At 36.5% G+C, this 12,167-nt stretch overlaps 1 protein-coding gene across 1 annotated transcript in view; it reads right to left on the minus strand.

Moving 5' to 3' along the window:
- The window catches only part of LOC306881950 (capping protein, Arp2/3 and myosin-I linker protein 3-like), a 63,089-nt gene that overhangs the window by 21,083 nt on the left and 29,839 nt on the right, over positions 1-12,167 (minus strand). The window contains exons 13-21 of the mRNA XM_079436341.1: positions 12,024-12,133; positions 11,230-11,307; positions 10,909-10,985; positions 6,473-6,577; positions 4,731-4,800; positions 2,455-2,536; positions 2,233-2,329; positions 847-901; positions 322-494 (exon numbers count right to left, since the gene is read on the minus strand). Of these exons, the coding sequence (XP_079292467.1) occupies positions 322-494; positions 847-901; positions 2,233-2,329; positions 2,455-2,536; positions 4,731-4,800; positions 6,473-6,577; positions 10,909-10,985; positions 11,230-11,307; positions 12,024-12,133 (847 nt within the window). The remainder of the gene's footprint in view (positions 1-321; positions 495-846; positions 902-2,232; positions 2,330-2,454; positions 2,537-4,730; positions 4,801-6,472; positions 6,578-10,908; positions 10,986-11,229; positions 11,308-12,023; positions 12,134-12,167) is intronic.

Here is a 12,167-nt window from a genome sequence, read left to right on the forward strand (position 1 = left end):
CATTAAAAAAATGCCAAGTGCACAGAATGCAGAATGTCATAAATAATGTGCGATCAGAACTTTGCAGAAATCTCCTATGCATTTTGCACGTTGTCATTATTTCGCCCGCAGCATTTTCCACTCCAATTGGTGCATTTATTGGTTTGCAGTCTAATGCTAATTTGCCCTGTTTAGTAAATCTGGCCCCTAGACCTTGACATATAAGTTAATAGTTGGCTTCTTGGTTAACAGGTACTATATTGTGCATTTTATCACAGCTGGGATGCGATCAGCACCTTGAACAATCCTTTTTGTAATTCATATTATAGTAACCCTGAGTACCTGAGTGTGGTGTTGATCTGCAGAGCTTTACTGAGCATCCTCGCTCCTGTGTCATCGAGTCCATTGCCGCTCAAGTCCACCTTCTTCAAGCAGGCGTTGCTGCCGAGGGCATTCACAAGCACCGTGCCCCTCGAACGCAGCCTGGAGTCAGCCAGAGACAAGCTCTGCAGGGCCTGTCAGGAAAGAGGAGCAGTGAGAGAAAGTGTGTGTGTGTGAGAGTTTGCAATGTCTGTGATCTGTAAAAACAGTGCTTAATAATTGATCAAGCAAGGCGATATCTGCAGTGAGGGGACTACGTGCCCTGAAGGAGAGAGATTAGAAAGAAAGGAGAGAGAGTGAAGGAAGGAAGGACGGATGAATCACTAGTGCTGTGATACACACAGCAGACTGTTAAAAACCTTTTGTACTCTTGTGTGTGTGTGTGTGTGAGAGAGTCCTGAAAGTGTGTAAGGTGCGTACAGGAAACAAAGCGTTATGTCCATGTGTGTGTGTGTGTGTGTGTGTGTGTGTTTGTGAAACACTCACACACTCTTCCTCTTGCACCAGATGCACTAGTTTCTGCAGAACCTCGTCCAGAAACCTGCAAGCACAGGAAATAGCAGGATTTACACACACACACACACACCTATAAACTCCATCAACTCCAAGATTAATGACACTTCACACACCTCCCTCTGTCCCTCCTCTGCCTCCCTGAGAGCCTCCTACTGTGTGCTCACATTGGGTTTGTGATTGCAGATGGTTTCACAGACTTTTCTAACCTGCTTACCTCAACTGCCTGTCTCAGAGTGGATATCTGTTGTATCTGTTAATCTGTCTTCTGCACGTAAACTCTATCAAAATCTACTCTATGTCATGCTGTTGATTATCACAGAACATCATTTGGAATAATCCCTCAATCTGTGAAAACAAACATATGACGCTTGCAGTAATGCATTTACAATGGAAGTGTAAAAGGGAAGCAGGCAGCAGCATAAAATTTGAAAATTAAAAATGAAAATGGTATGGTAGAATCGCTTATGAACGATCTCAATCTGGAAAGATATATTCAAGATTTTAATTTAAGTTTAACGTTTTAAAATCGATTACAAAAAATGAAAACCGATTTTGAGATATAGGGACACAGAAAGGAGGTGACAGCCCATAATGTATTGTTTATACGGATTAAACTCCACCCACAGGAATGGCATCATTAACATATAATCAGAATGAAGCGTAACAGTGATTGCTCTCAATTCTGGACATATTTAAAACAGTGTGCAATTAATAGCCATGAATCAAACCAACTGGCTACAAGATAATCCCAACATTACAAACTTTGTTTTGAGGCAAACAAGTATTTGAAAATCAGAAAATGTCAAGTTAAAAAAACTTTTTTCCCCCCAAGGGATTTGTTTTGTTTGCTGCAATTCTCTGATTGGTGGATGATTCTTTTCAGGATTACATGGCTTCAACAGAAACATATCCCATCGATTTATAACCTCAGAGCTCATTGCAGTTTTGCCTTGAAAGTTTTATATGGTTAAAAATGTATTCTCACCGTCCTAGAAAACTTGTCCCTTTTCAAATGGACAATTTCGACCATTTAGACAGCTCAAATAATATTTTAACTGTAGAAATCATAGAAGTTCTTTGACAAAGTGTTTCACATTTCCCGTTTGCCTGCCAGGCTTCCATTGTAAGTGCACAACAGTAAACACATTTTTAGTTTTTTGGTAATTGACTGCATGCCACAGATGCTGCTGATAGAGATTAAGATGTATTGAACCTTTAAGTAAGACACTTCTCTTCAAACTGCTTCAGGCTGCCTGGCCCTGCAGTCTAAATGCTTGTTTGTAAGTCAATTTAGATATATACATATATCACTGTCTACTCTGTGATGTTTGTCTCTCTCGGTCTGGGAACAAGTACCTGCCCTTGATGTTAAAGTTCTTGCCCAGCAGCAGGTGTTTGAGGGAAGGGTGTCTGGAGAAGGCAGGAATGACACAGAGGAGATCAGCATCCAGCCCTGAAACGAACACAGAAATGTACAGGCAGAGTCACAAGTGACTGAAGCAAATGCAACTGAGGGGAAAGAGACAGACTGAAGGTTGGTGGAAGAAGACAAAAGCTTCCTTTCACTTCATGTCTCACCGTTGTCTGAGATGTCCAGTGTACTGATGCAGGAGACTCTGGGGAACAGGTCCTGTATTATCCCTGCTCCAGCAGACCTGAGCTGAGAGGCAGACAAATGGAGAGAATGAAGAGATAGGGAATAAGGGCACATGGGGTAGATAGATATAACACTCAAAGACTATTTATAATTTATGCTAGCATAGACTCATATTTTTCCAATTGCTCAACTGAAAGAGCATGGTGCTTAAGTTACAACACCAAGGTCACGAGTTCGATTCCCAGGAAATGTATGTACTTATAAAAATAGACCTTAATCCACAGTCGTTTCTGCATTTATGGCATTTTTATATTTAATGGAAGCTTGATTTAAAAAAAATAAATAAATAAGATAATTGAGACTTCTTGTCTCAAGATTCTGACCTTTTTCCTTGCAATTCAGAATTGTGTGATATAAACGCAGAAATATAAACTGAGAAGAAAAGTCAGAATTTGTAAGATAAACTGTGAGAAAAAAGTCAGAACTGTGAGATAACAATTACTATCAGATTACAATTAGTCCTTTTTATTTTTTATTACATGGCGGAATTGTGAGATAAATTGTGAGAAATAAAGAGTTTCTATCTTGCAATTTAGACTTTATTTTCTTCATTCTCATGCAAAAAGTCTAAATTTGTAAGATAGGTATTTCATTTTTTTAATTCTGTATCAGAAACAGGCTTCCATGTTAAAATCACATCGAATCAGTGTTGGAAAAGTTTTAGTTATTTTGAAACCAGGGCTTGTTGTCACCATTTACTCAAGTGAAGTAGATTTTTTTGAAGGTCAATTTCTGTGCAGGCACATAAGGTAAATTATGGATAAAATTGTTTTGCTATTCTAAAATAAACCTAGCATTTTTGTCAAAAATAATGTAGACCCAGAATGACTCATGCATTAGAAATACTGTAGCTCTGCACATTTATCACTTTGTATAGTACATACGGGACCAAGCAGCAATAAATAACTATTTTATGTCTATTTAGGATTTATTATTCCTTACTTTTACAAAATAATATTGTTGCCTGAAATTTATAATAGGTATATAAAAAAAGGCAGCGGCTATTTGCACTAAGTGCAAATATCATATTTTTTTAGCAATAGATACTATTTACACTAAGTGCAAGTAGCAATGGATTCTATTTACACCAAGTGAAAATAGCAGTATTTTTTAACTATATGCTATTTACACTGTTAAAATAGCAATATTTTCTGCTATTTATACCACTTATGGCAAATAGTGGCAATTGTCTGGACCTCAGTATTGTAGTACATTATAAAACAGTAAGTGATAATAACATATTGAGTGTAAATTATAGTTTTAATTCAAATTATTAAATGGATGCCACCTTATTGGGACAATAAAGCCCTCCCTACACCTACCCTAACCGTACCGATACGTTATTTTCAACTTTTTGATTATTTCCTTCATTTTTATTGAAAATAAATGCCTTTCCGATGCGATATGAGATTTGAAAAGGGAGAAAAACGTTTGGCAAAAGGCAGGCTCGAACTCGGGTCGATTGAGTCAAAATACTTGCGCCTTACCATCTACGCCACTGAAACTAACACTGAATTTGTGTCTTTTTTTAGTGTTGACTAACCCAATCACACGTTAGTGGGCGGAGTTAGTGTAAATAGCCTTTGCCAACAATTGGCGGGCTATTTGCACTTAGTGTAAATAGACACTCCGTATAAAAAAAAAATCACTGAAATTTTTTTTAAAAAGCACCTAAACTGTTACACTGTTATTTTGAGAGAAAAACTGTGGGGTAAGTTCATAGTGGAATCTGCCATTAACATTTATTTACATATATACAAAATATACAATATACAAAATATTGCTGATAAGCACTTGTGGAAACTGACTTTTCACTAAAATCTAGTTGCTGGGATACTGTACTGTATAGCCTGCGTGACACCTAGCCCCATTTTCCTCTATACATAGTTCTATACATAATTATATTCAAATCCACAGTACAGAGATTTGAAGAAAGCAGCTGTTAAAATAGTTTAAGATTTGATTTCCGAGAATGAATAAAACGATTTTGTGAGGTCAAAATAAGGCAATGCAGGCCCCACCGAGATAAACACACATTGCACTCTCAAAAGAGACCTTGAAAGGTTTTCTGTCTGACTAATTCTGTAGCCGAGATATCTGTACACACAGCAGAGTGACCACAGACTGAAGGATTGAGGCTAGATCCAACAGAGAGAGCTTAAGCCAGATTTGGGTCCACAATGGGGGGATGGGGTACCTCACAGCCGCTGATGTCCAGGTGTAGGTCAGTGATGTGAGGATTGGATGAAAGCCCAAGGAACAGAGCCCTGTGGAAGTGACAGTGAACAAACACAGGGACGTTGTCATTACTGACAGCATTACATGCATCATTGAAGAGACTTAGCATTCTATTATGTGCTTCCATGGTTGATCTCCATAATAAATCAAATCAGAAAAGGTCTATATGGACACGTCAAAGCGTTACGCAGGTCTTAAAGGATTAAGGGGAAAAGAGCTTAGAGATTAGTTCGACTCTTCTGGTGTGGGCCGGTGCTGTTGACAGAAGAGAGCTAAAATCAGGTGTTCAGCTGGGTGTGACAGCCTGTCTTGCGCTCGGTTTGCGTTTGTGAGCCGGGAGGAGATATGACCCTTTTTGAAATGCTTCGTTTGAAAACATTCTGGCTTTCCCAAAATAGCAGGTGCTGCGTGAACATCTTGATTCTGACCTCAGTTAGGGGTGCAGAGCTCTAAAACTAGAAATTAATCCCCAGAGAGTTCTTCTAGCAGGTTTTTCACGCTTGAAATTGTTAACCCTTCAATACATAGTTCATCCAGAGAGGAAAAAATGGAAAATTATTTGCAGTTTCCTTTGTAGTGCACAATAGTTTTCTTTTACAGACCCAATAGTTTATTTATTATGAGATGTCCATTAATAGTAAAAGTTTATTTTTCATAAATCTCCACTATATGTATGTATGTATGTGTGTGTGTGTGTGTGTATTATATAATTCCATTCAGAAGTTTAGGTTTAGTATTACTTTTTTATCCAGCTAAGATGCATTAAATTCATCAAACATAACAGTAAAGACAATTTTAATGGCATAAAAGATTTCAAGTAAATGCTGTTATTTTTAAACTTTCTATTCAATCAAATAATCATGAAAAAATGGCAGGCCAGCACAAATGTTTTAACATGTTTTTTAATGTTTATGAACATGTTTTCAAAAACTGATTATTTACACGCATTACACTTTTTGGGGGAATGTGACTCTGTTCAGCAAGTCCTTCAAATCTATATTACATTAATAAAATATGCTTGCCTTTAAAAATTTACAAAAATGAATCCACATGTTCAAATTGATTTCACTGCTGCCTACATGCTGAGATGAAAACTGTGTATTTTTGAAAACTGCAGTGGTGATAATGATTTTTGTGCTTAAAGAGATTCACTCAAAAATGAAATTTCTGTCAACATCTACACTCAGAAGATAATTTCAGAATTGTTTTTCTTTGGCAGTACAATACAAGCCAATGGTCACCAAAACAGTTTGGTTACCAGCATTCTTCAAAATATCTTCTTTTGTATTCGGCAGAAGAAAGAAAGACGACATGGAACAGCATGAATTTTCATTTTTGGGTGAACTAGAGTATATAGCACCTGCATAGTCGAGATAATTCAGTTCAGTACAATCATTTTTTCCAACAGGATATCTTGACAATGTGCTCTACCAAATCCTGGGTTAAGGTGACCTGGGTTGTCTTGTTCCATACAAGTCTAAAAACAGCTTAAACCAGCCTAATGTAGTTAGTTTATCTCCTAGAAATGTGAAAAGCTGGTTTGTTGGATTTAGAGAGGTTTTGAGAAATTGTGAATTGGTCAGACTAGGAGACCAGCTGGCTAACCAGCTAGGTCGTGCTGGGAAACTAACTAAGCCAGATTAAACTAGCTAAGCCTGGGTTAAGCACAGCACAAAAAGCCAAAGCGGCGACTGGACTCACCTCAGCACGTCGGGAGGCATCTTCATAGATGAAAGACTGATGTGAGTGAGGCTGAATGCTGAACTGAAAAACTGACGGAATGAAGGAAGTGTCTCTCTCACTTTCCTAAAAGCGTGACAGAAAACAAGGGAGACTTTTATCCATAACACATCATACCACACTTCACACAGCCCTGAGCAATATGGCAGAACAAGGGCTCAAAAGAATACCCTCTGGCTTATTAGAAAAGCTCTGGTTTGTAACTCTATTACGTGTTAAACATTTTAACAACATTCAACATTCAACATTTTAACAAGCTGTCATTGGACCGAACAAACAATTATTTGGGTGGGACAGAACTAGATGGGGAAATTAGAAAAACAGAGAGAGAGAGAGAGAATGTCAGTGAGGGATACTACGGGGCTAAAAACATGACATTTCATGATAACACTTTTGCGTTTGACAGTGACATTATCATTTAAGAGAGAGAGAGGGAAGAATGTGGGGTGTAAATGTGTTAACAAGAGCAGAGAGTGTTAAGGGAACATTCCTATTTAATATTCATGAGCTCTCTGTCTTATCAGCTCGAACAGATTTACATTGCTGCCTTCACATGGCACTAGCGTAGCAAGATTTACTCACACACACATGCCCACACACCTCTTACGGAAGGTGCCCATGTGTGCGGTGGTTCTGTGTTTGGGTGTGCATGTTTCTGAGTGCTTACGTTCACAAGTGTGGGAGTTTAGGTGGGAGTTTGTGAAAGGATGAAATTAGCACTAGGAAAAAGAGGCCATGCTTGCTATAGCATACTAACACAGTACTCTATAATACTGCTGTAGTGTATACTATATATACTGAGCACAATATGCAATGAGGAACTACATTTGCCAAAATTAGAAGGCCCAGAGTGATAACTATAAGGAGAATCTATACGTATATTAGTATTCACACCAATGCACGATAACGTTTTGTTGTTTATAAGAGTGCTACAGTTATAAATGGTAGAGAAAAAATGTTCTGAAAGTGATTCCAAAATATTGTTCCTGTGTGACATGAATGATACCAAACAATTCCAGTAATATTGTTTCTGTGTCTTGTTAATGGCCCTTTATAAAACACAGCACACTGGTGGCATCTGAAATAGCATACTTCTCAACTATATAGTAGGTGAAAAACAGTTCTAAATTCTAGGGTAACAGTACACGTATTTGTACCGTATGTGTCTTTCGGTTCGGTATGCATGTGTGTACCAAACAAATACAGTGGTGTGAAAAAGTGTTGGCCCCCTTCCTGATTTTTTTTTTTTTTTTTTGCATGTTTGTCACACTTTAATGTTTCAGATCATCAAACAAATTTAAATATTAATCAAAGATGACACAAGTAAACACAACATGCAGTTTTTGAATGAAGTTTTTTATTATGAAGGGAAAACAAAATCCAAACCCACATGGCCCTGTGTGGAAAAAGTGTACACAGTACACACTTTTTCACACCACTGTACTTTGTTTTAACCACTGCACAAGCGGAACTTCATTGGAAACTTTTAGTTAAAGTGAGTGACGTGACATACGGCCAGGTATGGTGACCCATACTCGGAATTCGTGCTTTGCATTTATCCCATCCAAAGTGCACACACACAGCAGTGAACACACACACCGTGAACACACACCCGGAGCAGTGGGCAACCATTTATGCTGCGGCGCCCGGGGAGCAGTTGGGGGTTTGGTGCCTTGCTCCAGGGCACCTCAGTCGTGGTATTGAGGGTGGAGAGAGCGCTGGACATTCACTCCCCCCACCTACAATCCCTGCCGGCCTGACACTCGAACCCACAACCTTTGGATTACGAGTTCAAAGCTCTAACCATTAGGCCATGACTTTCCCGCAAACAGTTTTATATATTGCTATTTTTGATAAGAAACAAAGTCTAATTTTCGAGTAATTTTTTTTTTTTCAGAAAAAAAAACAAAAATGCCATTTTGGTGCTCTTTGATGTGGTGAGATAGAACACTGTATAAACCACAGTTCAAACAGCAGCGCAGAGCGTGAGTGAGTGCAATCATCCATTCCACTTTACAACTAGTTTTAACGCAAAATAAACATGAATGAACTTATGCCTCATGTAATTGTTCAATCTGTTTCAACCACGGCAAGATGTCAATAAAACAGCTTGTAAACAAAATGCAAAGAAGAGCATTTCGCAAAATATTAGACTAGAATATATACTCATCACATTTTATTTTACCTGTTAATTATGTCTAAATTATTTAATGTATGCTTAAACAAATCCAAAAATGTTTTTGTTATAACTGAATTTATTTAAAGAAAGAGCAATTTGTTCAGTTAACCACTGTTTAATAAAAAAAGCAGTTTTATGCTAGTAGGTCACATGACAGTATTAGTAGGTCACACATCCAGATTACATTCATACTATATAATAGAACATATAATTTTGCAGACGTGAGGTAATTACTTATTAAAAAAAGCAACTACTCAAGTGTATGCGATTTCAGACACAGCCACTGTATAGATGTATCCCACAATGCAATGCATTTGACTTTAACTTCCATTTTCTGTTAGATGAATGAACTGGAAGTAAAAAACTGTAATATTTATCAGTTGACTCAAAATTTGAGTCATACATTTTCACACAAAACTGGATTAATAAAGGAAAGTTATGAGGTCATGAGGTCAGCATACTCCATAAGGCTTTGTGTTACACTAACTGTTTTCAACAAATATTACATAAACAATATTGCACAACTGCACATCATTCAGGATGTAGTAATCTAGTACTTCAATGCCAACACAGCCAAAATGCAAGACTATTTCAATCTTCAGACACCCAATCATCCCAAAAACTTATCCCTCTGCAAATTCAAACCCAATTAAGAACAAACACATTTGCAGGAGTTGCAAAGGATGAAGAAACCTTCCAATTTGAACAATAAGTTCAGCTAAAATTAGCCTCATTTTTCAGAGAGTTTCTCATAATGCCGTTAACGTGCCGAGAGGGGAGATGGAATTGCTGTTCGGGTTCAGAGGGAGTCAGACAGGAAGATGGATAATTGTATTTCCGTATCTCCTCAGCCTACAGCTTCTTCTCGCATGCAGGCACATCCACATTTACATGCAAAATCACAGACTTTTGTTGTAAAGCTAATTAGAATTACTAGATTGTTATTAGAATAAAAAACATTTTTTACTTAATTTACAAGCTGTTTTTCCAAATGCTTTATTTTTTTAGATTACTTTTGGAAACAATTTTGTCACACAAAAACATGTTTTCTTCTGATAGTGTTATAGTGGCTGTATTACCATCTGTGCAGCATGCAGGTCCATCAGCTCTATCTGATCACTCATGTCCCAGTTTAACTCTTATTGCATCTCTGCAGGCACTCTTCCCTGCTGGGAAACCCATTTAAAAGCAGCCTCTGATGAGAGTTGAATCCAGCTGGAAAGTGGATCTTTTATGGTTACTAACAAGTCCAAGCTGGTCTAGATGGTTGATCAGAAAAAGTATGTGCAGACTTGATGTTGATCTGTTATCTAGTCCAAGCTGGTAAGAGCTTATTTTAGTATCAGAGATAATATTATAGTTTTTATTAATTTTTTAAATTAGTTTTTATATTTATATTTTCTGTTTTCATTTTAATTTTAGTTAAAGTTGTAGTAATTTTATACAGTTTAGGTCATTTATATTAGCTTTAGCTTTTTTCTTTAATATTCTAAATAGGTTTTATTAATTTTTTAGTCTTAGTTATTTAGGTACATAAAATTAAACAAACTGAAATGAGAAATACTGCCTTGGCAACTTACTGAAACAAAATAAGCTTAATGCTTTTGATATTTTATTTTATTTCAATTAAAATTTATTTTATTTAATTATTTTCAGTAACAAAAATGTTTTATTGACTTTAGGTTTAGCTAATTATAATACTGTGCTTTTGATTTGTTCTTTTTTTTTATCCATTTACAAAAATAATTAATTTTTGTAAATGAATTTTTTAAGCATAAACCTCACTAATTATTATTGATTGATTTATATTTAATTTTTCCAAAATAATTTATTTGCATTTGCCATAAGAAAACTAAACTTAATAGAAAGAAATATTATCTGAAAATAAGTTTTAATATTTGCAGAAATAAACTTAAAATTTCTTGTTTTAATGATGTTTTGATATATTTACTGAAAAACAAGAGAAAATACTGATTACATTTTTTTCCCATGCAAGAACCGTGGCTGGCAAAGCTTCGATTTTGTATACAGTAGTACTTTCCTGCAGGATTCTACTTTTTTAAACTTAAACTGTGAGATGAGTGGAACTGACTGAGATGAGTCAAACTGACTCGTGATGATGTGCGTGGTTGAAGCAGGCAAGTTTAGCTCACCTGTGAGGCTGACACAAACGTCACAGATTATCATGCGAGAGCTGATGGGTGGCAGTTTAGCTCACCTGTGAGAGAAGGAGTTTTTGGACAGGTTCAAGTATGAGAGATCAGCACAGCAGCCCCGCAGCAAAGCTCCAAATAACTGAGAGGAAATAGAAAGAGGACAGAAAACAGAGTAAAAATAGAGAGTGAAGGAGAGTGGCAGTAAAAGAATGACGAATATTAGAATAATTCTGCAATTAAGGACCATTAAATGTGACAGAAATATCAATATGAAATCAGAGACAAATTGTTGCCTCGCATCCCGGGTGCAATGACATAAATCATAACGAGTAAAAAGCAGTTTGGCAATAACAAATTCAGGATGAGACACACTGTCAACTCACAGAGTCTACGGTACAGTCAGTGCCTGACAGGTCCAAATGCACCAGGCAGTTCGGCTGTGCCAGGAACAGGTACAGATTCTGCATGAAGAGTATTGAGGCTGTTAATAGCAGTGTATATGTGTGTCGTGTGTATTGTGTACCTGTCTCTGTATTTGTGAGTTATTTTCAGCATCTGTGTGTTGGTCCTCACAAAGACAGCAAAACCCAAAAAACTTTGTGAGAAGCTACCTAATGGTCTGATGAAGACAAAGCTTTATAATCTGAATACATAATCTAGACAATCTAAATACATGTATTTTAATGTAAAAACATTTTTTTTGTCAATTATTTTTTGTATAACATTTATATATATATACATATATACATGCACACACACACACAGACAAATCTATAAATTATAAATTATATAAAATTTACACAAAAATATGTAAATATCTATATTTAATGCTGTAGTTCAACTCTGAGCACTACAATACTTTTCCACTTATATAAGCTATGGCGTTATATAATTTATGGCATTTTCCATTTTTATTGGAGGTTATATGTTCAAATGCAGTTTAATACAAATCGCTAAATATTAAGATACATATTGGCCCAAATGTACCTGCTTTTTTAGTAACTTGTGTAAATTTAACCAGTTTAATTTACGAGTAGCTTGTAACTAGAAATGTAAGCTTATTCATTGCTTCCAAAATACTGCGCTAATCACTACACCACAACTTTAACAATAGTAAATGCAATTCATTTAATTACAGAATACTAGAAGTAAAAATGAGATAAAAACAGGTTCTAACCGTTGCATCTTCTCCAGACAGAATCCCTGGGTTCTTACTCAGATCCAGATGAAGAAGAGAGTTGGAGTAGTCATCACTGGAGCACAGGGCCTGAGAAAGAGATGTGACACCTAGGAAGAAAGACAAATAAAGACTGAATCACAC

The sequence above is a fragment of the Barbus barbus genome (assembly GCF_936440315.1).
Source record: "Barbus barbus genome assembly, chromosome: 15".
NCBI classification, from domain to species: domain Eukaryota; kingdom Metazoa; phylum Chordata; class Actinopteri; order Cypriniformes; family Cyprinidae; genus Barbus; species Barbus barbus.